A 26,834-nucleotide genomic window follows, 5' to 3' on the forward strand; every position below is an offset into this window, starting at 1 on the left:
AGAGAAAAACATGACCAAACGGATGAATTTTGGAGTGATTCAAATTTGAGGACGTTCGTGTGTCTCTTGGTGTGTTCATTTCAAAATTTGGGATTTTTCTACCAAGTGGTTATTTTCTGGCAATTTAATAAAAAAACAGTGCGCGTTGTTGGAAAATGACATTTTGGGGCTTAAACTGCGGTTTTGGAGCCCAAGATGACTTCGGATGGGTTCGTGGCCATTTGGAGAAGTGTTCAGAATAGTTCAAGCTTTAAATCGAGCTATTTTGGGCCAGTTTTGGAGCTGATTTGGATCCAAAACATGGTTGTGCAGATTTTTGGGCGAATTTACCAAGTCAATTTAGGATTATGTTTCCTATTTTATTTCAATTTATTAGGTTTCTTAGTCTTATTCTAAGACTTTTTACTAGGATGATTTTATTTAGAGTAGTATAAATAAGCCTTTTTGGCCAGCCCTAGGGGGAATGTACGCAAGATTAGGGAGAAGAATTTGGCTAAAGCTTAGAGATTTTCAGACTTTATTCTACAAGGTGTTTTCAATCTTCTTCTAGTTTAATACAATTATGTTGATTTTAATTATGTAACTAATTTTCTTTTGCTAGGGCAATGCCTGAGCTGAAGTATGAATATCTAGTTTTTATTTAATTGCTTATGATATTATACATGCATACTTTGAATTATTAATCATTGTGCTTTAAAGTGTCTTTGTGTCTTAATGATTCGCGATTATTAGGATATTTAGATAAGTAATTGAATGCAATTCCGTCGGGATACAACCGGGGAATTGGGTATTGCTTCTTGTGATTAATAGTTGTAATTTCACCTAGGGTGAATACCACGTCCTAGGGGTTGCATGGTTTTTCAAAGGGAAGCGTAATGAGTCATGCATGTTTATATTTGATCTGAATACCACAGACGAATTGCATGTTTGATATACGTTCTAGCTTGAATACCACGAGTGGAATATGCATTAGGAAAACCTAACCTTCAAAGTTGCATGAGTAATTCATAAGTAATTAGTAAGTCTACATAGGATTATTAAGGGGACATCGGAATCCTAGTGCTTTTCCAAATTTATTTCTCAAAACTTTTTCTCTTTGATTTGTTTTCTTTTTAATTGGTTATTAGTTGCTTTCCATAAATTACTTTTATTAAAATTCGTTTTTATTATTATTAAATTCAAAATTGACTTTTTTCCAATCTTTGTTTGCAAATAATTAATTAGGATTAGGGTTGTTCATAAATTGTTTTAAATAATCCCAGCAGAAAACAATCTTACTCGAGCCGTTTATACTATAACAACTTTGTTCTCTTGCAAGTATTTTATGTGATTTTAACCTCCTTGTGCAGGTACCTAAAAATCCTATCAGCTAGTAATGACATGCTCGTAATCTCCAATTTCATGTTCGAGTAAATTTCTCGGCGTATCCGCAAGGGCGATGCCAAATTTAGGAGGCGAACAAAAGCATTATAAAGGTTTTTATTTCTCTCTCTAAATACACTTAGTCTCTAAGAATTCTTGATCTCCTTGATTATCAAGTTTATGAGTTTGAGCTGGTTTAGGCCGTTTCGACTTTTATTTGCCTTTTTTAGGCCACAAAATTTTATTTTTTTTCAGAGGAAAATGTTACAAAGAAGATCTTTACGAATTTTTAAATTGTACATATTAATCCTAGGCATAATTTTCTTAAAACTTAAAAAAATACAAAACTAAGTTCATGCTGTTAGGGCACAGATTCGGCCCTCTCACAACTCCCCTGGGAGGTTGGCACTTTGGATAAGGTTTGGATGTTGGTCGAGTTCTTGTTGCTTGGAGTGCTGCAAGAAGAGTTTGAAGTTAGTTTTGAAATGTGCCTTTGTGGGGCCTTACAATGTAGGCCTTGAGGCTCGCAATCAAAACTAACAAAGAGTTAGGTGTGTCACAGCTCTCTCAATATAACAGATGTAGAACATATTTGATTTAAGTCGATTACTTACACCCCAACTTACTTAAACTTCTTGTTATCAAATGATTGTTGCAGATGGGTTAAGTCTGCATTAAGTTCTTTTTCTTACCTTGTAAACAAGGACTTTTAGTTCATAATGTTGTATCTTCGAAATGAAGGGAGTTCAGGGCTTTTTAAACCATTTCTTCAGTTCTAGTTTGTTCTTAATGAAAACAAGTTTATTAAGTTAACCAGATCTAAATACACATGAGACTCTTAAGTAGAAAACAGTTGGAAATAACTTGAATACATGCTAAAAAGTACATTTAAGCAACATATCTATTAATTTAAAGGACGAGCAAAGAGACTCGGGCAAGATTTCACCTTGTCGGGCAAGGTTAAACTTCTTGCAGCCACTTTTCTTTGAGTCTACAGAGGTTGTATGCTAAAAGTGATGGATGGTAAACAGGTTTTACACGAGGGAATCGATACTACAACACGAAGGAAGGTAGCAGAGCTTTTTACACTAGACAAAAGATAGCTTTTCTAAGAGAACTATTGCTAAAAAGACTGAATCTGGGTTGATTTAAGCTTTTTTGGGTACGAACTGGCTTGAGAGCAGAGTTTGTATGTCTTTGAGTTTGATTAGTTGAGTGTCCTTGTCTCCGTTGCTTATCTTCCCTTTTATAGATGATCTAGCCCGACTGCTTTTAACTTTGTCCTTGGCCGAGGGCTTCCAAGGGTAGTGAGTTATCTTGTATTTACACCTTTATGCCATCAGAAAGTGCTTTTTGTTTAAGAGTGAGTTGGTCTCCATCACTTGTCACTTCCATCCTAGGCATGTGGCCTATGTCTTAATTGAAGAAGCGCCAATTTGCTTCAGGCTTCATTGCTGGGCTTCGGGCAAGTCCCCATTTTGCTGTGACATCTTTGGGCCTCATTACATTATGCCCAATCTTAAATATTAACCCAAACACATGCATGATCATATTTATGACCTAAATTAGCTAAGCTATGTATTGACATATGGGATTCCCTGTAAGTATGCTTGAATCGTATATCTAAAATTTGTCTTGAAAGATGCCATATATATATGTCTTGTATAAAAGACTGAATTTTCCATAAATTTGCAATTGTTTCTGCAGAATTTGTACTAAGATTTTGGAGTCCCTTTCCCCAACATGTTTAAGCTGAAGTCGAACTGCCCTAGTGAGAAAGGAATCTGCAAGAAACCCTAGACTTTTCATAACTAAAAGTTTGAAAGGAAAACTTTCCTTTCTCTCTTCGTGAGAGACCTTCCTTCTGTGTGAGGGTTAATCTCACTGATCTGTGTGAGTGGTTCCCAATCGAGTCCAATTCCGGAGCCTTCGATCCTAGTTATAGCTGGGATTGGTGAGTTTACTTTTGTTTCTTTCTCCTCTTCCAGCTGTTGTTTTCTTCCCTGGGTTTATGGCCCGATTTGCCTTCTTTTCTCCCCTCTGCTATCTCTCATCCGTATCCATCCAATTTCCAAGCTTCAGTCACCCTTTGTAGCAATTTGTTGTGATGTTTTGAGTTGGTGTGCTTTGATCTGGTGCTTGCACTGGGTCGGTTGTTCCTTGCACCCCCACCTTCTCTTTGTTGTCTGCCCTTGTTGGCAGTGTTGCTCGTGGTCTGCCATGAGCTTCTTTCACTTGGCTGCAGGTTATCTGGTGTCTGTAGCTTTTCTTGGAGTGAAGTTTGGGTTTGGCTGCTGATATCGGTGAGGCAAGGCTTTGTTTGGGGTGCGACTTTGGCTGGATCGACATGCACTGCTGCTGTTTTAGTGGTTGCAGTGGCGGCTATGGTGGAAGACGTAGCGGCTCCGGTTGTTTATGTGTTTTCTTTGTTTTGGTCTCAACTTTTGGTTGGGCCTTTGTTGTTTGTTTGTCCTTTGTTTTTGGGCCTCTATGTCGTAGAGTTTGTGGTGGGTAATGCATGTTACCTTTGCTTCAAAAAAAGAAAAAAAAAGATTAATTTGTCCAAAACAATTTCTAAACAAAATACCCACGACTGCATGACCATTAGTTTTTACTCATCCACCAGAGTTAATTTAATATAATGGTTATTGGGTGGCTGCCAACATACAAGGAAATTTTTTTTCTTTTTCCAACTTTTAAGAGTGATTTTATTTGCTTGCCAGTAATCAAATAAATATTTCTTAATGTGTAGAACAAAAGCCTAGGCCTGACAAGCGATTGTTTATCCTGTGGTGGATGTCAGCAGTTTTTGAGTCTGCTTATCTCCAACTCGCAAATTTAAACAATACAAGGTTGTATGATAGAACCCAATTTTTTGAATTTGGCAATTCGATTAGGTTGTTGATTTTTAGACAATACTTTAAACCCCCATAATTTTCAAGAGACTGTAAAAATTTCTTACAGAGAGGAGACATTATTCCAAATTTACATGATCCAAGAAACCAAATTTATATCATTAGGTGGTTTAGCAATTCCAATATCAGTAAGACTGTTCCACAGAAGTGCAGCAAAAGCAGCAAAAGAACATGTATGAAAAAGATGAGATATCTCAAATTACACATAGGACAAATATCTGTAATATTTGTCAATCTGTCTAGTATTTAGGCGATTTTGGAGCATTAACCAAGCAAAAAGTTTAACTTTAGGCGGAATCCTTAGCTTCCAATTTCGATAAATAATTATCAATTCCCCCTTTTCCTGATTGAATTGCATATTGGTAGCTGTTTTTATCGTATAGATATCATTCGGAGAAGTCCCTAGATGAAATTATCGTCAGAGTGAATGAGAGGTATATTATCATAAAAGATTTAAAGCATCAGATTGAATGAAATTACACATGCGAAAGGATTGAAGAAGATGAAGCATAAAAAAGCAGTAGGCCCAGACGATATACCAATCGAAGTGTGGAAAGTTTTGGGAGAGACAGGTATAACATGGCTCACTGACCTTTTCAATAGGATTTTGAAAACGAAGAAGATGCCAAATGAGTGGCGAATGAGCACTTTGGTGCCTATCTACAAGAATAAGGGCGATGTACAAAATTGCATGAACTATAGGGGTATTAAGCTAATGAGTCATACAATGAAGCTCTGGGAGAGAGTCATTGAGCATAGATTGAGGCAAGAGACACGGGTTTCGGACAACCAATTCGGGTTCATGCCAGGGCGCTCAACCATGGAGGCAATCTATCTCTTACGAAGATTGATGGAAAGATATAGAGATGAGAAAAAGGATTTACACATGGTCTTTATAGATTTGGAAAAAGCGTATGATAGGGTCCCAAGAGACATTCTTTGGAGGATTTTAGAGAAGAAAGGAGTACGAGTAGCATATATCCAAGCTATACAGGATATGTATGAAGGAGCAAAGACTGCCGTAAGAACTCATGAAGGACAAACCGAAAGCTTTCCCATAACTGTAGGATTACATCAAGGCTCATCCTTAAGTCCTTACCTTTTTGCGTTGGTAATGGATGAGTTAACAGGACATATTCAAGATGACATTCCTTGGTGTATGCTTTTCGCAGACGATATAGTGTTGATAGATGAAACTCAGGAAGGGGTAAATGCAAAGCTTAACCTTTGGAGAGAAGTGTTGGAATCTAAAGGTCTTCGCCTAAGCCGATCAAAGACAGAATATATGGAGTGCAAGTTCAGTGCAAATGGAGGCCAAAACGAGTTAGGGGTGAGGATCGGAGATCAAGAAATACCAAAGAGCGACCGTTTTCGTTACCTAGGATCTATCTTGCAAAAGAACGGAGAATTAGATGGAGATCTCAACCATAGAATACAAGCTGGATGGATGAAGTGGAAGAGTGCATCCGGCGTGTTGTGTGACCGCCGTATGCCACTGAAGCTCAAGGGAAAATTTTATAGGACGGCAATAAGGCCGGCGATGCTGTATGGCACAGAATGTTGGGCGGTGAAGCATCAACACGTACACAAAATGGGTGTAGCGGAGATGAGGATGCTTCGTTGGATGTGTGGGCACACGAGAAAGGATAAGATTAGGAATGAGGATATCCGGAGTAAAGTAGGAGTAGCCGAAATTGAAGGAAAGATGAGAGAAAATCGGTTACGGTGGTTTGGACATGTGCAAAGAAGGCCTACTGACGCTCCGATTAGAAGATGCGACTATGGGACAGAGGTTCAGGGCCGAAGGGGTAGAGGAAGACCTAGGAAAACTTTGGAAGAGACCCTAAGAAAAGACTTAGAGTACTTGGATCTAACGGAGGACATGACACAGGACAGAACACAATGGCGTTCTAAGATTCATATAGCCGATCCCACTCAGTGACTTGGATTTTCCAAGTCTCCAACCGAGAAGTTTTCCTCACTCGGGAAATTAAGGGAACACTACCTCAACCTACATGTTGCACTCACAAAGCTTCAACATACAAGCTTCAACAAAAGAAAATTCAAAGAACTTAGCGAAGAAGGCTTTGGTGTATTTAACACAATACGTTGAAATGAAGGAAAGCTTATTTATTGATATCCCCGATAAGTTACAAATATGTACATATACTTGAGTCAAAATAAACAAACAAGAGTGAGCCTTCACAAAGGTTGCTTAGGAGAAGTCTCAGCAGTCGGTAGAGCCCCAGAAAGAGAAGGCACCGGAGGGGGATCATTCGGAGCCTCAGTACTGGACAAAACCCTAGAAGGAGGAGGCATCAGAGGTTGATCATTTGGAGCTTCATTATGCGGTACAGCCCCAGAAGACGAAGGCAATAAATGCCTTTGGAACAAACCCACAAATCTCTGATGATCAAGTAAAACCTGACCATCAGATTCCTTCATCTGGTCAAGCTTCATCTTCATGTTTGTAGCATAGTCATGTGCGAGCCGGTGCAACTGTTTATTCTCATGCTTGAGCCCTCTAATCTCCTGTTTGAGACTCATCACTTCAGCCGCCAATGATTCAACTTGGCGGGTTCGAGCAAATAGGTGTTGGGCCATATTAGACACAGAACCTGCACACTGAACACTGAGAGCCAGAGAATCCTTAACAGCCAACTCATCAGACCGTTTGGAAAGTAGTCTGTTATCTTTGGGAGTGAGAAGGTTCCTGGCAACTACCGCAGCGGTCATATCATTCTTCATCACGGAATCCCCAACGGTAAGAGGACCAGTAGGGGAGACGAAGGATGGGCGCCATATGTTGTCTGGAGAAGGCGGGGCTGCCTCTTCAACAAGGTTCAAGTCAAAACGACGGTCGGAGGGGCCAGACATTTTCAAAGGTGTTGAAGAGAGAAGAGGTCGGACAAATCAAGATCTTAGAAGTGCAAGAATGGAGCTTCTACTGGTGGATATTCAAGTGTGCTTTGGAACTTAATGTCAGCCCCTATAAAAATCTGCACTCGACGAAGCTTCAGAAATCGAAGAGGCGCCTGCTCAGAAATCGAAGAGGCGTTTGCTTTCTCAAAAGCTGGGCTGCTCAGAGACCACGAGGGTCGATCTCAGAAATCGAAGAGGCGTTTGCTTTCTCAAAAGCTGGGCTGCTCAAAGATCACGAAGGCCGATCTCAGAAATCGAAGAGGCTTGCTTTCTCAAAAGCTGGGCTGCTCAGAGACCACGAGGGCCGATCTCAGAAATCGAAGAGGCACCTACTTTTCCAGCCTTGTCAGCACCTGTCACACGCACACTCAGCTTTGCGGAAATTATGGGCATTCTGTCGAAGATTTCTAGCGAAGTAGAAAGCATTTGAATCGTACTGTTCAATCACACACTTCCCACACGCAACAGTAACTCATGGGTACCACAGATAACTTTGCCAAAGTTCTCTGACAAAGTTGAGACACGTGAAGCTTGCAGCTCCCGCTACATCGCTCTGACCAAGAAGGGTAAAAGAATTGCAAAGAAACAACACTAACAAAGTTTAGACACATAAATTTTGAAGGTTTAGCTACCATATTATTACCCACAAGGGTAAAGGAACAGTACCACTGCTGGATAATTGGAAAGTCCCGGTGTGTCAACCTCAGTGCTTCGTGGCAAGGTAGACTAGCAAACATGCCCAACCTTTACTCACATTCGAGAAAACACTCCCAACAGGATTGCTTGCTCCAAAATCGAAGAGGCACCGCCCTCCGAATCTCGAGAGCCAGACTCCCAACATGATTACTTTCTCAAAAATCGAAGAGAGGGTAAAGGAACAGTACCACTGCTGGATAATTGGAAAGTCCCTGTGTGTCAACCTTTGTGCTTCGTGGCAAGGTAGACTAGCAAACATGCCCAACCTTTACTCACATTCGAGAAAACACTCCCAACAAGATTGCTTGCTCCAAAATCGAAGAGGCACCGCCCTCCGAATCTCGAGAGCCAGACTCCCAACATGATTACTTTCTAAAAAATCGAAGAGAGGGTAAAGGAACAGTACCACTGCTGGATAATTGGAAAGTCCCTGTGTGTCAACCTCTGTGCTTCGTGGCAAGGTAGACTAGCAAACATGCCCAACCTTTACTCACATTCGAGAAAACACTCCCAACAAGATTGCTTGCTCCAAAATCGAAGAGGCACCGCCCTCCGAATCTCGAGAGCCAGACTCCCAACATGATTACTTTCTCAAAAATCGAAGAGACACCGCTCTCCGAATCTCGAGAGCCAGACCCCCAGCAGGATTGCTTTCTCAAAAATCGAAGAGGCATCGTTCTCCGAATCTCGAGAGCCAGATCCCCGACAGGATTGCTTGTTCGAAAACCGAAGAGGCACCACTTTCCCAACTTCAAGAGCTGGATCTCCTTGGATAAAGCTTGTCTGTAATCTTCACACGCAACATCAGCTTTCCAGATACCACAGACCACTTTTTCAAAGTGCTCTGACAGAGTTAAAACATGTGAAGCTGGCAGCTCCCACTACCGTGATATGACCAAGCAGGGTAAAGGAATAGCATTATTACTTGATGTTAGGGAGACTCCTATATATGTCGACCTCCATCCCTAACGGACAGGCAGACCTGCAAAAATGCTCAACCCTTTCTCTTATCTGAGAGGGCACTCCCAACGAAGCCTTTCGAAATATTCAGCTTTCTTTCCCCCCGATAATACCTCTGTAACGAGCTATACTAGAGCAAGAATATCTCATATCATCGGGGTTAAAAGCAAGAGTATCCCATATCATGCTTTTTCCCTGTCTTTTCCTTTGGCCTTGTTCTTACCTGCAAGACAAGGAGAAAGAGAGCAATCAGTCAGCACTTGGAATCAAGCTTCCAGCCAGGAACTGACTGCCTGGAACCCCTTACCTGATTACTTACCTGGCATTGCTCTCGAGTACTCATCTTCAACATTTTATGCTTCCAGGGAAGATACCGCATCTGCCTGAGGAACAGATAGGGCAAGTGAGAAGGATACAAGGAAGCATGTGGAGACAAGCGTAACAGCACACGTGCCGATACATCCACTACTCTGTCAAAAGCAAAAGTCTCCCATATCAGCAGGGTCGAACGTACTCTAGATTTGATGGACTTGTTTTGACCCTCAAATTCTTCAGTTGGCCTTATACTCTGGAGGAAACCAGAAAACCCTCCAGCCCGGTTCAAGAATAAGCCTGTGGAAAGTTACTTCTTCAAAAGCAAAAGTATCCCATATCATCTCTTCTCATTTTTCTTCTCTTTATCCTTCATGTTGCCTGCAAGATAGGGAGAATGTGAACAATCAGCCGGAGCTCTGATTGCTTACCTTGTCTGTCACCTCTTTCAGCAGATCCCCTAGCCCGGCGACTTGGGGGACTCCTACTACATGGTTTGTATCGCGCTTGACCAAGCCTGAAACTACAAGTAAGCTTCAAGTGAAATTGATACATTACCTTGTGCATCTCCACCAGTTACAGATACCACCCCTGGATGGAGGAAGAGTACTTCCAGAGAAGATGCCACATCTACCTATGAGACAGATAAAGCAAGTCAAGACGATACCACACTCCGGTACTTAGAAGTTTCGTGGTTACGAGATCATTCTCCCACAATATTTCCTAATGTCATTTGTACTAAATCATTCACTTGTACTCACTAAAGGAGACCTTGAACCTATGTACTTGTGTAAACCCTTCACAATTAATGAGAACTCCCCTATTCCGTGGACGTAGCCAATCTGGGTGAACCACGTACATCTTGTGTTTGCTTTCCTATCTCTATCCATTTATATACTTATCCACACTAATGACCGGAGCAATCTAGAGAATATCACAAAAAGTGACCGTTTTCGCTACCTAGGACCTATTTTGCAAGAGAACGGAGAATTAGATGGAGATCTCAACCATAGAATACAAGCTGGATGGATGAAGTGTAAGAGTGCATCCGGCGTGTTGTGTGACCGTCGTAGGCCACTGAAGCTCAAGGGAAAATTTTATAGGACGGCAATAAGGCCAGCGATGTTGTATGGCACAGAATGTTGGGCAGTGAAGCATCAACACGTACACAAAATGGGTGTAGCGGAGATGAGGATGCTTCGTGGGATGTATGGGCACACGAGAAAGGATAAGATTGGGAATGAGGATATCCGAGGTAAAGTAGGAGTAGCCAAAATTGAAGGAAATATGAGAGAAAATCGGTTCCGGTGGTTTGGACATGTGCAAAGAAGGCCTACTGACGCTCCGGTTCGAAAATGTGACTACGGGACAGAGGTTCAGGGCCGAAGGGGTAGAGGAAGACCTAGGAAAACTTTGGAAGAGACCCTAAGAAAAGACTTGAGTACTTGGATCTAACGGAGGACATGACACAAAACCGAGCGCAAGGGCGTTCTAGGATTCATATAGCCGACCCCACTTAGTGGGAAAAGGCTTTGTTGTTGTTGTTGTTGTTGTATTCTAAGCTAAAGAACCACCAGTGATATAATCAGCGATAGTTTCATCAAGATTAGGAATATTTTGTAAATCAATTATTTTTGCTAAAGGAAGAGGATGAACTCAATTAAAAGTCCAATAGTTTTGACAAAAAATAATAAATAAATAAATAAAAGTCCAAAAGTTTATATTTTTTCCATCCCCAAGTATCCACCTTATTCCTTCAAGTAATAAGAAACAAATTTTAAGTATTCCTATCCAAGCTGCAGAATGAAAACTCTTAATATGAGCTTGAAAAAACGAATTATTTCGAAGATACTTTATTGTAACAGTTTGAACCCACCAATTATTTGGTTGAGTAAGAATTTTCAACCCAATTTTGCTAAAGGATAGTTTATGTTGTGTGACAAATTGTTGTGGAAAATGTGTTCAGCAATTGTTAGATATTTTTCAAAGGGAAAAGCTGGAACGTGCTATTGGTGAGTCAGAATAGGCTACCAATCAGATGGGGTCAGAAGCAAAGATTATTGCTCTCTGCAAATGTACGACCGGCCGGGAGGCTTCATCAGGCTCCGCCCCTACTGGTCTTCCAGTTCTGCCGAAGTGAAACTTCCACACCGGTTTGAAAGTCAAATTGTATCTATTCGGTTTAAAGGTTTGATACTTTGTATATGGTATAAAAATCACTCATGAAACACGTTCTAGAAATTTGAGAATGGATTCAAATGAGTGGACATGTCTTTCTTGATGTGGGGCCTCTTAATTGCAAACCAAGTAATATGAATACCTCCATAAATAGAGGACGAATTCTAGAAGAAAACAAGAGTGAAATACATTACAAACTCTCTAAAGTATTAGGAAAAAATAGCCTTCTACTACGTCCACCTTTTCATTGGAAAACCAAAGTACTTAGAACAATTTTATGCAAATTTTGTTATTGGTATAAACTTTAGTGTTTCTTATTATCTCTCTTGTGTTGGCTTTGTCTTCGGAATGTGCAAAATTTTTACAAACAATAGGTGTCAGGCCGAATTTCATTGTACTCATATGCTTATTCACATATCCCTTTATCATAACCATAACCCGCATGTTACAAAATTCCTCCATCAGTAGTTTGGTGGGAATCAGTTTGTAAGTTCGAGAGCTTTAAAAAACTGCTGTAACTAAGTGGAGGTGACATGTGTTATTCATTTAGACCTTCATGAGTAAAAAAGTAATGAATATTCAGTTGACTAAGAGACAAACCTTGAGTAGCAACAATGATACTCCATTATAGGTACAACTCTACAATTTTTTCTTCAAATAATTAAAATATAATGAAAATTAGAACAAAAACATTTATACCTGACTCACCATTACCATCAACGTACCCGTTTTCGCAGTCATAGTTCACGTACGTGCATGTTTGGTAATGCTTTCTAAAACTAACTTTCAAAAGTTGTCATAAATATGAAAATTAACAGCCCATTGGTTTAGATTTTTAAAGGGTATTTTCAAATTTCCAAGGTTCCAAATTTAAATCTCCCTCGCATTAATATCATTCACTAAAAAAAATTGAAAAACATTAAACAACTATTTTTCAGTTTCACCATTTCCTTCTCTTTTAAATGCTTACTTTTAGAACTCTTGCCCCTCCACGGAAATCTGCTTCTTGCACAGATTTTTCTCCATAGAATCACTTCAACATTTTCCTCTTACACTGCGCTTAGACATGGAACTTTCCACTAAAAGAAAATAAATTTTTCACCTCTCTCTAATGGTAATAATTTTTCTTTTTAGCTAATTACAAATACGGACACAGTGAAAGAATGAAGTAAATGAAAAATAGCAGCTAGCTACTGCACACCAGGGTATATAAAGAAAAGAAAACCCTAGAACTCAAACTCTATATAAAAATAAATAAATAAAATAAATAAAAACTCTAGATGCAGCGAAGCCACCATCACCATTAGAACAACAAACCCTTTCGGCTCTGAGAACAAAAACCCGATACAAAGGACGAACCTTTCTCTTTGATTTGCAGCGAATTTCAAATGAAGCTAAGGAATGGTTTTAGGGATCTTTGATTTACGCATTTGTTTGGGTTCAAATGTTGGAATTGTTGGATATAAGTCAACAATCTGTGATAATTTATATATGCTAATAAATAATAAATGCAATAGAAACTAACAGAATATAAACTAGAATATGAATTATAAAACAGACAACTTGAAGATCGAGGCTTGCGTACCGCAATGTCCTTGAAACAGAAATTTCGTCCCTACTCTGTGCTTGTAGTTCTACGGACGTCTGTTTCACCAGGATTCAACGATCAAGTTAAAATTCCAGCATCGGAAAATTTAACTTTTGGCGAATTTAATGTGGTTCTCTCAGTAAGAAGGTTTAGGAATGTAGAAGATGAAGTTGATTATTTTCTGTGTTTTAAATGCTATGCAGATGGATGTATATAGGAAAATTTAACTTCTGGCGAATTTAATGTGGTTCTCTCAGTAAGAAGGTTTAGGAATGTAGAAGATGAAGTTGATTATTTTCTGTGTTTTAAATGCTATGCAGATGGATGTATATATAGCAGATGGATGCCTGTTTGCAACAGGTATGAGAATGGGGTGTGACTGTTGGGAGACATCTCTTCAGAGGGGTGCTTTGCTCCAAGGCCCATCTTTTGACAATTAAATATATATTAATTATATATTAATTATAATTAATTATAATTAATTAATACACCCCAAAGCCCAACCCCAAAGGTGAGCCCAATTTTAGTCTCCAGGCCTATTACTCCAATCACTTTCTTTAAAGGACAAAGCCTTATAAAGTGATAAAATCTTTTGGGAATGGCCAATGTGGGACAAGGAAATTTCTACTCAAACTACTCAAATTTCCAACAGGAATAATTGAATCAGGTATGCTTCTACATCTTGGATATCGATCTGTTTATGTTGCGTTTTGGTGAGCTGGATTTGTTTGTGCTTACGATATCCAGAATTGTAATCTTGGAATTTGCTTCTTTGAATTCCTTGAATATTCATTTGAGTTTTCATCATGTCTACCCGTAAGAATGTAAAAAGGCAGAGAAGAGATGCTCAACCTTTGTTGATGAGATCCAGTTTAACGGAAGAAATCTTGTTGACATACTTTGCAAGATTACCCGTGAAATCTCTTTTGCAGTTCAGATGCGTTTACAAATCTTGGAACAATTTAATTATCAGCCCTAGTTTCATAAACGCCCATCTTAAAAGTAATGTCGTGCAAAATTTTTGTAATCATCTACTCATCCACACTGACATGAGCAATTGCTTGTCACTCTTTGATGCTGAAACATTTTCCAAGCATTTGGATTTAGAGCTTCCTGGTCATGATTTTGGTTTCGTCGTTCACGGTTCGTGCAATGGATTGGTTTGCATCTCTAATTCTGCATTTATGACCTTGGAGAGTCCGGTATATCTATGGAACCCATCAATCAGAAATTTGAAAAGACTTCCCAATAGCCTTCAACATACAACTGTTTTCGTTCATCTAGGGTTTGGGTTTCATAGTGAGGTTGACAACTATAGGGTTGTGAGGGTTGCGAGATTTCTATGCAACAAAAGTATCTTTGGGATTGAGGTTTACAATATTAGACTGAATTGTTGGAGGACAATTACCACGGTGCCTCCTGTTTCAAATGATGTCAATTTTTTGCAGTCTGCGTGCGCTCTTCTGAACGGAGTTGTCTATTGGATCACAAAGGAGCCATCTCAACATAGCCCTTCCATCCTTACTTTTGATCTCGGCAGCGAGGTTTTTCAAAAGATTCCGCTTCCCGAGACAACGGTCGAAGTGCCCACTGACGTCGGTATTCAAGTTGTTGAGAACTCAGTCTCCTTATTCCAAGTAAGAACAGACAGGCTTGGCTTGTACTGTGACATAAGCGTTTTGGAAGTGAATACTTGGAAAATGATGCAGACAATTATTTTTCCATACTCTAAATTAGCATGGCCATTAGGGATGGAAGCAGATGGCAGACTTCATTTGGCTATAAAAGGCGACAATCCAGATCACCCAGAATTGGTTTTATTTGATCCCAAGTCTATCGAAATTAGGGTTACCGGAATCGGGTTGAATTGCAAGTACTTAGCCTATGTTGATGTCTATATTGAGAGTCTAATTTTACTCAACTGAAGTCTAATTTTGACTTTGGTTCCAAGTCATATTATGTATGCGTGCATATGTTTGGTAGACTATCTTGAACGCTTCATTAGCAAAATTTTAATTCGGTTTGGTGTTGTGTAATCATTAGTTAATTTTTTTTTTTTTATAAAAATGATTGTCTTGTTGATACATTAATAGTACTTAGTAATATGTTTTAGTCATAATTGTACTTTGCATTAGTGACAAAAAAAAAAAAAATACTTATGATTATTTTTATATTACGTAAATTGCGTTCCATTTTTAGCAATCTACACTTCACATTGAATATTTTCCTTTCTTTTTTTCTTTTCACTCAGGAGTTTATTATGGGGCTAAAAGGAGTAATAATTTAAAATTACAAACCATAGTTTAACTTCAAAATCGTGAGTTTATGTTGCTGACTGAAATACACCTTCACAATGTCAGCAATCCAAAGAAAGTTCGAACTTCATTTAAGAGAAATGTCCAGGAAGAAACGCAAAGCAAGAGATGATGCAACGTAGAGAGGAACAAAGTCAATACACAAGTTCCAAACCGAAACAAATTAAACAAAAAGATATAAACGTGATAATTTAATCTCACTATAACTAAAGTTCAAACCATCTACGTTCTTCCTCGTCCTCTCCGTAGTGTAGCATTTACAGTAGAAAGATGTTTATAATAATAAAAAAAAAGTTATAAGCTTAAAGTTTTCAATACTATTAGCAATGTTAGATTTAGGTTTAAATTCAACCTATATTTTAAATGGGGTCCAATTGTAAAATACCTATATCATAAGAATACTATAAAAAATTTCAAGTGAAACATATTTAAGACAGATACAACTAATTTTGAAGAGGTATATTACAAGTAAAAAAATATCTATAATATAGGTAGCTAAAAACATTTTATCTGTAATATAGTTAAATTGTCGACAAATGTTTTTGTAATACAGGTATATTAAATAAGTAAAAAGACTGAATACAACATAGTTGATGGGATTTTATCCTTATGATTTATGATATTACATTCTTTAGAATTTTAAATGTTATCACAAACTTAACAAAAAGTAGTTCTTGGACCTATTTATATATATAAAAAAAAGGAATAGTTCTAAAATAGCTCACAAAATTAAAATTATATTGAATTTACCCGATAAATATTGTCCACCGTGCACTAAAAACCCAACGGAATGTCGTGTACTTGGGTAGGTTAAGATAAATTCGTATCTTGGGCGGCCTTAGTAAAGTAAAAAGAACAAAACAATTTTGAGAAGCCTTACTTCAAACCATAGAAGGAACATACAAGCAACAGTTCGTTATGCACTGTATTTTATTGCTTCACAATTAGACAAGTAAAAGTTATACTACTATGAATCCCCTGGATTATATCACAACAGAGACAGTCTACGAAAAAAGAGTGTCAAAACAGATTCTTCCGAAGGCACGTCACAACTTACAACACCCGAAAACAGAATTCACGACACAGAAATCAGAATTCAATTGAGAAGAATCAGACTCTCACTATAAGAACCGACGTACCCATCATGAAGTTTAATTCCAAGGGGTTTGATTTGGCGTGGTTCTGGATTATACAAAACGAAATCGCCATTGAGCATAGCCATATGAACTCCACCAGTTGCTCTAAAACCCAATGGCCACGTTATCCATCCACGTTCTGGAAGAACAATCGTGCGGATCATTTTCCAAGTCTCCATTTCCAGAACCCATATTTTACAGTAGTAATCCTTCCCATCTTGTCTGTAACCGAACATAGAAACCAATTTCCCAAACACGCCCATACTGATGTGAATTATGCCTTCGCCTACTTTATCAGGAACCATAATCTTTTGAAAAACCTCACGGACGAAATCAAAAGAAAGGATGGAACAGCACTGCTGAGAAGGATCAAATACAATCCAGTACCCAACACCATCAGCGTATGCAAACGTGTTAGTGCTGAAAGACGAGACATGAGGTGAAAGAGGAGGAACTGCGCTAATTCTTTTCCAGGCATCCAATCTAACGCTGTACACCTCAACTCCGAAGATACTTTTCTTCTGCTGAAACCTCACAATCCTCACAACCTTATAGTCATTTTCCCCACCGTGAAACCCAAATCCAATTGCAACGAAATGGTTAGTGTGCTGAATAAGGCCTTTCGGAAGCCTCTTGAATTTTCTGATTGATGGGTTCCATAGATATATAGGAGTCTTCAAACACAGACCTAAAGGATTAGAGAGGCAAAGCAATCCATTGCAAGAACCATAAATGCGTAAACTTATATTCTCCTGCTCGGGAAGCTCTAAATCCAAATACTTAGCGAATGTATCCCGACAACAGAGCGAAAAGCGATAATTTGCAGTGCGGAGAAGAAGATAATCGTATGAATCTCGCATTATATTTTTTTCGAGATGGGCGGTTTTGAAATCAGCGCTGCTAATTAAAGTGTTCCAAGATTTGCAGACACATCTGAACCGTAAAAGAGATTTCACAGGTAATCTTACAAGGATTTCAAACAAGATTTCTGAGGGGATATGTTTTTTTCTTCTTCTTCTTTCATACTTAAGGTCAAACATATTGAAGCTAAACAAAAGGCCTAATTACCAGAACATGCAAAGAATTCTGAAACGACAATTCCACACACCATGACCAGAAACCCAAATCAAGAAAAGCTCATGAAACACGCAACAGTTCTTGGATGATCCAGTTGAACAACGTAATCAGATAAATACCCGAGAAGTAGATCATACCTCGACTATGCCTATGGAGTTTCAATTCGAAACCCTAACTGTGACTTCTTGATCAATCAAGCAAATGCGGGCATCCAAGAGACACTGAATGATCGAATCCACGTCCAGACACAAAGAACCCCGAACTCCACTTCTTGGTTTTCAGGAGCTGATCGGCTTCACCTTGTTCCCTTGGTGGCGTCGTTCACATTCAACCTTTGTTTGCCTGTTCGTTCTGGCGGGGTCTTTTTCCTTTGATTTTGTATCGGTTGTCAGCTTGTCTTGGTTGCTGAATCGTGTTAAAAGTTTATACTCTGCTTCTATTTTTGCTGTCAAGTTTGAAGTTCGTTTATGTAATTTGCAATATTTTGGATCATGAGATGTTCTGCCACATGTACGGCTCAGATCAGTTGTTATGCTGTTGCCCTATAGTCGTAGGAGTTGTCCTATGTAATGGGAGAATTCCAAAAAAGACCAATCTAAACAAATGTCTCTTCGTGAAAAGCTATTGCTGCTCTGATTTTCTTTGTCTGTGCCGCTGCTGCCATTTTTGCTCGTATCTTTATGTTTTTCTCATCTTTATTTCTAGTTTTGATGAAGATGGAGATGGTCTGAATGAGTAGTGCTACATGATCAATTTTTTAAATCAAATTTGAAAAATATGCAATGTGTCACCAATAAAAAATAAGCACGTTAATCAACACTTATTAATAATCTAATCATCAACAATCACGTCATATTGTTTTCAAAATTTGGTTTTGAAAATTTAGTCTCTCTAGCATTATCTTGGTCCGAATACCAACAAATTGGACTGATTTGTATTTGTTGTATGGGTGTCATCTTTGGATCAGTTTAGTTTGCCATGTGAGCTTATATATGGGTTAGTTTGATATTGTTGTGCTTTTTAAGAAAAAAACTGTTTTTGTTGTGTTTTAAGAATAATTAGATGTAAAAAAAAAATTAGCGTTTGGTACGCTATATTTTTAAAAGTGTTGTGATTATGAACATGGTAGTGGGGGTGGCGGCGATAACAACGGTGATGTGGGCAGTGCTGGTGGCTATGGTAGTGATGGTAGTAGTAATGGTGGGCAGTGCTGGTGATTATGGTAGTGACGTGGCTATGGTAGTGATGTGGGCAGTGTTGGTGGCTATGGTAATGATGGTAGTGCCAGTAATGGGGTGTGGTGGTTAGGCGTAGAGGTAAATATGGTGATAGAGGTAACGGTGGCAGTTGTGGTTATAGTTGTGGTGATGCCAGTGTCGGCAACAATGATGGTGGCAATGTTGGTGATGGTGGTTGTGGTTATGGTTTTGGTGGTGATTATGATTGTAGTGGTGGAAAAGGTTCAAACCTCTTACAAAGGAGCCGAACAAGGATGGTTTTGGGGGTGACTATAAGGTTGTGAGGATTGTGAGGTTTCGGTGGAAGAAAAGTATCTTCGGAGTTAAGGTGTACATCATTAGATTGGATGCCTGGAAAACAATTAGCACAGTTCGTCCTCTTTTACCTAATGTCTTGTCTTTCAGCTCTAACCCATTTGCATATGTTGGTGGTGTTGGGTATTGGATTGTATATGATCCTTCTCTGCAGTGTAATTCCATCCTTTCTTTTGATTTCGTCTGTGAGGTTTTTCAAAAGATTATGGTTCTTGATAAAGTAGGCGAAGGCATAATTCACATCAGTATGGGCGTGTTTGAGAAATTAGTTTCCATGTTCAGTTACAGATGTGAAACAGGATGTGAAGCAAGCATGGGAGAAGCTTCAAACCTCTTACAAAGGATCCGAACAAGTGAAAAAGGTCCATCTTCAAGTATTGAGAGGTGAGTTCAAATCTCTACAAATGAAAGTGTCTGAATCCATCTCCGATTATTTCTCAAGAGTCTTAGCCGTTTCCAATCAATTAAAAAGAAACGGTGAAAAGTTAGAACATGTTAGAATTATGGAGAAGATACCACACTCGTTGGACCCCAAATTTGAGTACATTGTCGTGGCAATTGAAGAAACCAAAAACTTGGAAGAAATTACTTTGGAGCAATTAATGGGTTCACTGCAAGCATATGAAGAGAAACATAATAAGAGGCAAGGGAATGATGAGCAGCTCCTCAAGACGCAAGTCCAGCCAAATAAGAAAAAAAAAGCTTCAACAACGAGAGAAGCCAATACAAAAGAAGTCATGCCCGAGGTCGTGGACGTAGGCGTGGACATGGACGTGGACGTGGTTGGAATTTAACAACCATAGCAACTATGAAAGAGGAGATAGCTCAACAAAAGGTCGTGGAAGAGGACACTCAAACTTGAGGTATGAAAAATCGCAAGTTCAATGCTACAATTGTCAAAAGTTTGGGCATTATGATTGGGAATGTAGAGCTCCAAACAACAGACTTGATGAAAAGGTCAACTATGTGAAAGAAGAGAAAGAAGATAATGGCATTGTGCTACTAGCATGGCAGAACAATGATGGAGACCTAGACTATATATGGTACCTTGACACTGGTGTCAGCAACCACATGTGTGGAAGAAGAAGCATGTTCTGGAGCTCAATGAATCAATGAATGGCAATGTTTCTTTTGGAGATGAATCCAAAATACCAGTAAAAGGAAAAGGCAACATCCTCATTCCCCTGAAAAATGGCGGTCACCAAGTCATTTCAATTGTCTACTACGTGCCCAATATGAAAAGCAACATTTTGAGTTTGGGTCAACTCTTAGAAAAAGGTTATGATATTCATATGAAAAATTATAGCCATTTTTTCTTAGAGATGACAAAGGAAAATTAATTGCCAAAGTGAAAATGTCAAAGAATAGAATGTTTCCCTAGAACGATGTTGCAAAGTGTCTCAAAACATGTTACAAAGACATATCATGGCTTTGGCATCTTCATTTTGGGCATCTTAACTTTGGAGGATTGGAGTTATTATCCAAGAAGGAGTGGTGAGATGCTTACCATGCATCAATCGCCCTGATCAAGTTTGTGAAGGATGTTTACTTGGAAAACAGTTTAGGAAAAGCTTTTCAAAGGAGTTGACCAGAAGAGCCAAGAAGCCACTCAAGCTCATTCACATTGATTTGTGCAATCCAATAAAACCAAGCTCTTTGGGTAAAAAAAATATTTCCTTCTCTTCATTGATGATTTTTCAAGGAAAACCTGTGTGTATTTCTTAAAGCAGAAATTAGAGGTACTTGGAGCATTCAAGAAGTTCAAAGCCGTTGTAGAAAAAGAGAATGGTTGCAAGACTTGTGGCTAGGAGGAATTTAATTAGTCCAATTCCACCGACTTGGTAAGTTATTTAATCACAGCTATAAATATGAGAGATTGTGTTGCTATGTGAACTAAGAGAGAGCAAGTAGTAAGAAGTGAGAGTGACAAGTGAGAAGTGAGAAGAAGCAACAAAGCTTCTAAGAGTGTTTGAGTGTTTCCTTTTGTACTAGTTTGTGTGAGAATAAAAATTTTGTGTAACACTTTGAGTGTTCTTTCTTTCTCTTGCTTATCAAATTTCAGCTGCGTTACATTCTTATTTGTGAGATAAAGATCTCCAAAATAGTGAAGTTTTTTTAAGCCTCAACACAAGATTATTCGTGAAATCTCTTACGTGGTTCAGATGCGTTTACAAATCTTGGAACAATTTAATTAACAACCCTAGTTTCATAAACGCCCATCTTAAAAGGAATGTCGTACAAAGTTCTTGTGATCATCCACTCATCCATGTTAAGGAAAAACTAGAGTACACAACTCTAACACAAGTGTTGGAGAGACAAAACAAGTAAACAAATTACTTGTATTACAAACACAAAATATTACAACACACACTCTCAAGGACACAACTTAGAAGTTATGACACTCACTCACTTTCTAGAGACAAATTTTAGATCACTCACACTCCTACAAAACTATTCTTGCTTCTCACTCTCACTTGGTTGCCTACTACTTCGTTACAAGCTTAACAGCACACATACATACATATTTATAGGCATGTTTGCCGACTTATGTTACTCCTAGAACTTTCCAGTGCATGATCAAACACACACTCCCACCGACTTACAAAACCTCCTTAGTAGCCGACTTTTATTACATGCTGCTAGAAGATTCTAGCTTAATATGCATGCACCACCGTCTTAACAACTTGCTAGAATTGTCTAGCATTTTCTTAATATGCATGCACCGACCACTGATAGAGTTTTCTAGCAAAATCCTATTATAGAATCTTCTAGAATAATTTCATGCATGTTTGAACTAGAACAATCTAATTCTTTTATACCTACTAATCTTAATGGGCTGGTGTTGATCTTTAACAATCCACACTGATATGAGCAATTGCTTGTCACTCTTAAATGCTGAAACATTTTCCAAGCGTTTGGATTTAGAGCTCCCTTGCCATGATTTTGGTTTCGTTGTTCATGGTTCGTGCAATGGATTGGTTTCCATCTCTAATTCTGCATTTATGACCTTGGAGAGTCCGGTATATCTATGGAACCCATCAATCAGAAAATTGAAAAAACTTCCCAATATCCTTCAACATACAACTGTTTTCGTTCATCTAGGGTTTGGGTTTCATGGTGAGGTTGACGACTATAGGGTTGTGAGGGTTGAGATGTTTCTATGCAACAAAAGTATCTTTGGGTTTGAGGTTTACAATCTTAGACTGAATTGTTGGAGGACAATTACCGCGGTGCCTCCTGTTTCAAATGATGTCAATTTTTTGCAATCTGAGTGCATTTTCCTGGACGGAGTTGTCTATTGGATCACAAAGGAGCCATCTCAACATAGCCCTTCCATCCTTACTTTTGATCTCGGCAGCGAGGTTTTCAAAAGATTCTGCTTCCTGAGACAACGGTCGAATGCCCACTGACATCGGTATTCAAGTGGTTGAGAACTCAATCTCCTTGTTCCAAGTAAAAACAGCCTGGCTTGGCTTGTACTGTGACATAAGTGTTTTGGAAGTGGATACTTGGAAAATGATGCAGACAATTATTTTTCCATACTCTAAACTACCATGGCCATTAATTAGGGATGGAAGCAAATGGCAGACTTCATTTGGCTATAAAAGGCGACAATCCAGATCACCCAGAATTGGTTTTATTTGATCCCAAGTCAAGTCCATCCAAATTAGGGTTACTTGAATTGTGACTACTTAGCCTATGTTGATGTCTATGTTGAGAGTCTAATTTTACTCAAACTGAAATCTAATTTTGACTTTAGTCCTGAGTCACATTATATATGCATGCATATCTTTAGCAAAATGTACGTTTGGTTTGGTGTTGTGTAATCGACTCAAATGTTTTAGTAAAGGGTAATGCTAGGGAGACAAAAATCCGTTGATTAACATGCTTACTTTCTATTAGTGCCACATCATTTGATTTGTAAATTTAATTTAAAAAATTTAATCTCTCTAGCATTATCGGTAAGTAAAAATGAATGTTTTACTAATACACTAAAAAGATAGTATTTATAATTATTTGTATCTTGCAATTTACGCATTCCATTTTTAGCGATTTACACACCAAATCGACTACTTTCCAATTTTTGTTTTTTGCACTCATATATAGGAGTGTATGGGGCTAAAAGAAAGAGTATTAAATCATTAACCGTAGTTGTACTTCAAAATCGATCGTGAGTTCATGTTGGTGACTGATATACACCTTCACAATGAGGGCTTATTCGAACTTCATTAAAGAGAGAAAAGTTCAGGCAAAAACCCGAAGTACGTAATTCAAACAACCAAAGAGAAGATAGCAGTAAGCAAAATACTCCATAACCCCGGATTATATCACAACAAAGACAGAGTCTGCGAGAAAAGAGTGTTAAAACATATTCTTCCGAAGGCACATTACGACTTACAACACCCGAAAACAGAATTCACTACACAGAAATCAGAATTCAATCGAGAAGAATCAGACTCTCACTATAAGCACTGACGTACCCATCATGAAGTTTAATTCCAAGGGGGTTGAGTTGGCGTGGTTCAGCACCATACAAAATGAAATCTCCACCAAGCATAACCATATGAACTCCACCAGTTGCTCTAAAACCCAATGGCCACGTTATCCATCCACGTTCTGGAAAAATAATCGTGCGGATCATTTTCCAAGTCTCCATTTCCAGAACCCATATGTCACAGTAGTAATCCTTCCCATCTTGTCTGTAATGTAACATAGAAACCAATCTCTCAAACACGCCAATACTGGTGTGAAAAAACTCTATGCCTTTGCCCATCTTATCAGGAAGCACAATCTTTTGAAAAACCTCACCGACGAAATCAAAAGAAAGGATGGAAGAGCGCTGCTGAGAATGGTCAAATACAATCCAGTACACAACACCATCAATGTATGCAAATGCGTTAGTGTTGAAAGACGAGACATTAGGTGAAAGAGGAGGAACTGCGCTAATTCGTTTCCAGGCATCCAATCTAACGCTGTAAACCTCAACTTCGAAGATACATTTCTTCCCCAGAAACCTCACAATCCTCACAACCTTATAGTCATTTTCCCCACTGTGAAACCCAAATCCAGTTGCATCGAAACGGATTGTGTGCTGAATAGGGAAATTTGGAAAAATAACCAAATTTTAAATCTCATATAGAATTATAACCACTATTTTAATTTTATGATAATTATAACCAAAACTTCATGTAAAAGTATTAATATACCCTTAATACTAGGGTTTCTCATAACAACCACAAACACAACCTTTAAACTACCTTAAAATGTTGAGGATTACTGCAGATTGAGGCCACTGAATTAACTTTCTCTTTAATTAGCAAGACAACCTATGAGAATGTTCTTCAGAAGGTACTAATTCCATAGCTAATTATTATTTTTGTAATTAGATACTTCGATTTAGTGTTTCACTGATTAAATTGCATACATTCCAATATATTTTTCCAGTGGATGAAGAAAGAATACGAAATTGCATATGCAAAGTGAATAGTGAAAACAAAAAAGTGATGAAGATTAATTTCTCATTTTAGGATAGTTTAAAGGTTTGTTTTGGTTGTTGTGAGAAACCCTAATATTAAGGGTATATTAGTACTTTTACATCAAGTTTTGGTTATAATTATCATAAAATTAATATGGTGGCTATAATTCTATATGGGGTCTAAAATTTGGTTATTTTTCCAAATTTCCCTGCTGAATAAGGCCTTTCGGTAGCCTCTTGAATTTTCTGATTGATGGGTTCCATAGATATAGAGGATTCCTCAAACACCGACCTAAATGATTAGAGAGGCAAAGCAATCCATTGCAAGAACCATTAATGCGTAAACTTATATTCTCCTGCTCCGGAAGCTCTAAATCCAAACACTTGGCAACTGTATCCCGACAGTAGAGCGAAAAGCGATAATTTGCAGTGCGGATAAGAAGATAATCGTATGAATCTCGCATTATATTTTTTCCGAGATGGGCGGTTTTGAAACCAGGGCTGCTAATTAAAGTGTTCCAAGATTTGCAGACACATCTGAACCGTAAAAGAGATTTCACAGGTAATCTTGCAAGGATTTCAAACCAGATTTCTTCTGGAATATGTTTTTTTCTTCGTCTTCTTTCATATTTAAGGTCAAACATAATGAAGCTAAACAAAAGGCCTAATTACCAGAACATACAAAGCATTCTGAAACGACAATTCTATGCACCATTACCAGAAACCCAAATCAAGAAAAGCTCATGAAACACGCAACAGTTCTTGGATGATCCAGTCGAACAACGTAATCAGATAAATGCCCGAGAAGTAAATCATACCTCAAGTATGCCTACGGAGTTTCAATTCGAAACCCTAACTGTTACTTGTTGATCAATCAAGCAAATGCGGGCATCCAAGAGACACTGAATGATCGAATCCACGTCCAGACTGAAAGAACCCCCACTTCTTGGTTTTCAGGGGCTGATCGGTTTCACCGTCTTCCCTTGGTGGCTTCGTTCATATTCAGCCTTTGTTTGCCTCTTCGTTCTGGCGGGGTCTTTTTCCTTTGATTTTGTATCGGTTGTCAGCTTGCCTTCGCTGCTGAATGATCGTGTTAAATTTTGGGAGTGTATTCAAATGAGATTTGAGATATTTTAATTCTTTTAATGAATTTAGGAGTATTTAATTAGGATTTTAAGTAATTCTCTAAATTTTAAAATGTATTCAATCATGATTTTAAGATAATTAATTTAAATACTTAAAAATTTAAAGGTATTCAATTAGGATTTTAAAGCAGTTTATAACATTCTGAGTACCCTCAATTAGAACTTAATTTTAAAGAATTTGAAAAAGTTGAGTAATTCGAGAGAATTAGAGAGATTTTATAGTGTATTTTAAGTATTCATAAATCACACCTCTGCCCATAAGATTTCAAGGGAATTGAATCAAAATTTTGCATGAAATATTTACAAATCAATTAAACTCTATAAAATTTTATGGAATTATAAATCCATTAAAATCTCTCAAATTTTCAATTGAATACACCCTCTTAATACTTTGGTTCTATTTTTGCTGTCAAGTTTGAAGTTCGTTTATGTAATTTGCAATATTTTGGATCATGAGATGCTCTGCCACATGTACGGCTTAGATCAGTTGTTATGTCGTTCCCCTATAGTCGTAGGCGTTGTCCCAAGTACTGGGAGAATGCCAAGAAAGATCAATCTAAAACAATGTCTCTTCGTGAAAAACTATTGCTGCTCTGTTTTTCTTTCTCTCTGCCGGTGCTGCCATTTTAGTTCATATATATCTTCATGTTTTTCTCATCTTGATTTATAGTTTTGAAGAAGATGGAGATTGTCTGAATGAGTAGTGCTAGATGACCAAATTTTAGATTAAATTTGTAAAATATGTAATATGTCACCGGTAAGAAATAAGGAAAACTAATAAAAATGACTTGAAAACTTTGAGTTTTAATGATAAGGACAAAATAAAGGGTAAAGTGAATAGTACCAGGATTGACTTTTTAGTGTAAAAATGTGGTTTTTCGTTAAAGTGAACAGTACCGGATGCTTTTCGTTAAGGTTCCCTAAGAAATAAGCACGTTAATCAACACTTAGTAATAATTTAATCATCAACAATCACGCTATATTGTTTACAAAATTTAGTCCATCTAGCATTATATTGGTTTGAATACCAACGAATTGGACCGATTTGTAATAGTTGTATGGGTGTCATCTTTGGATTAGTTTAGTTGGCCATGTCAACTTATATATGGGCAAGTTTAATATTGATGTGCTTTTTAAGAAAAAAAAAATGTTTTTGTTGTGTTTTAAGAATAATTAGAAGTAAAATAAAAAAACTAGCA

At 38.0% G+C, this 26,834-nt stretch overlaps 3 protein-coding genes across 3 annotated transcripts; 1 reads left to right on the forward strand and 2 right to left on the reverse strand.

The window, feature by feature from the left end:
- Window positions 1–13,982: 13,982 nt before the first annotated feature.
- On the forward strand, window positions 13,983–14,858 carry LOC103411841 (F-box/kelch-repeat protein At3g06240-like). The gene has a single exon (XM_017325873.3). The coding sequence runs from the start codon at window positions 13,983–13,985 to the stop codon at window positions 14,856–14,858; it is 876 nt and encodes a 291-aa protein (XP_017181362.3).
- A 1,486-nt stretch (window positions 14,859–16,344) lies between these two features.
- LOC103411840 (F-box/kelch-repeat protein At3g06240-like) lies at window positions 16,345–17,244 on the reverse strand. The gene has a single exon (XM_017325872.3). The coding sequence runs from the start codon at window positions 17,242–17,244 to the stop codon at window positions 16,345–16,347; it is 900 nt and encodes a 299-aa protein (XP_017181361.3).
- A 6,056-nt stretch (window positions 17,245–23,300) lies between these two features.
- On the reverse strand, window positions 23,301–25,470 carry LOC139187921 (F-box/kelch-repeat protein At3g06240-like). The gene is made up of 3 exons (XM_070804544.1): window positions 24,704–25,470; window positions 24,273–24,291; window positions 23,301–24,106 (listed from the first exon to the last, which is right to left on the reverse strand). The coding sequence occupies exons 1-3, from the start codon at window positions 25,132–25,134 to the stop codon at window positions 23,453–23,455; spliced, it is 1,104 nt and encodes a 367-aa protein (XP_070660645.1). The 5' UTR covers window positions 25,135–25,470; the 3' UTR covers window positions 23,301–23,452.
- Window positions 25,471–26,834: the final 1,364 nt, after the last annotated feature.

Source organism: Malus domestica, chromosome 09, assembly GCF_042453785.1.
Source record: "Malus domestica chromosome 09, GDT2T_hap1".
Lineage (NCBI taxonomy): Eukaryota > Viridiplantae > Streptophyta > Magnoliopsida > Rosales > Rosaceae > Malus > Malus domestica.

Bases quoted from the DNA above. Each gene is read 5' to 3' on its own strand.
- LOC103411841 (XM_017325873.3), top strand. From the start codon at position 13,983: ATGAGCAATTGCTTGTCACTCTTTGATGCTGAAACATTTTCCAAGCAT.
- LOC139187921 (XM_070804544.1), bottom strand. From the start codon at position 25,134: ATGTTTGACCTTAAATATGAAAGAAGACGAAGAAAAAAACATATTCCA.
- LOC103411840 (XM_017325872.3), bottom strand. From the start codon at position 17,244: ATGCGAGATTCATACGATTATCTTCTTCTCCGCACTGCAAATTATCGC.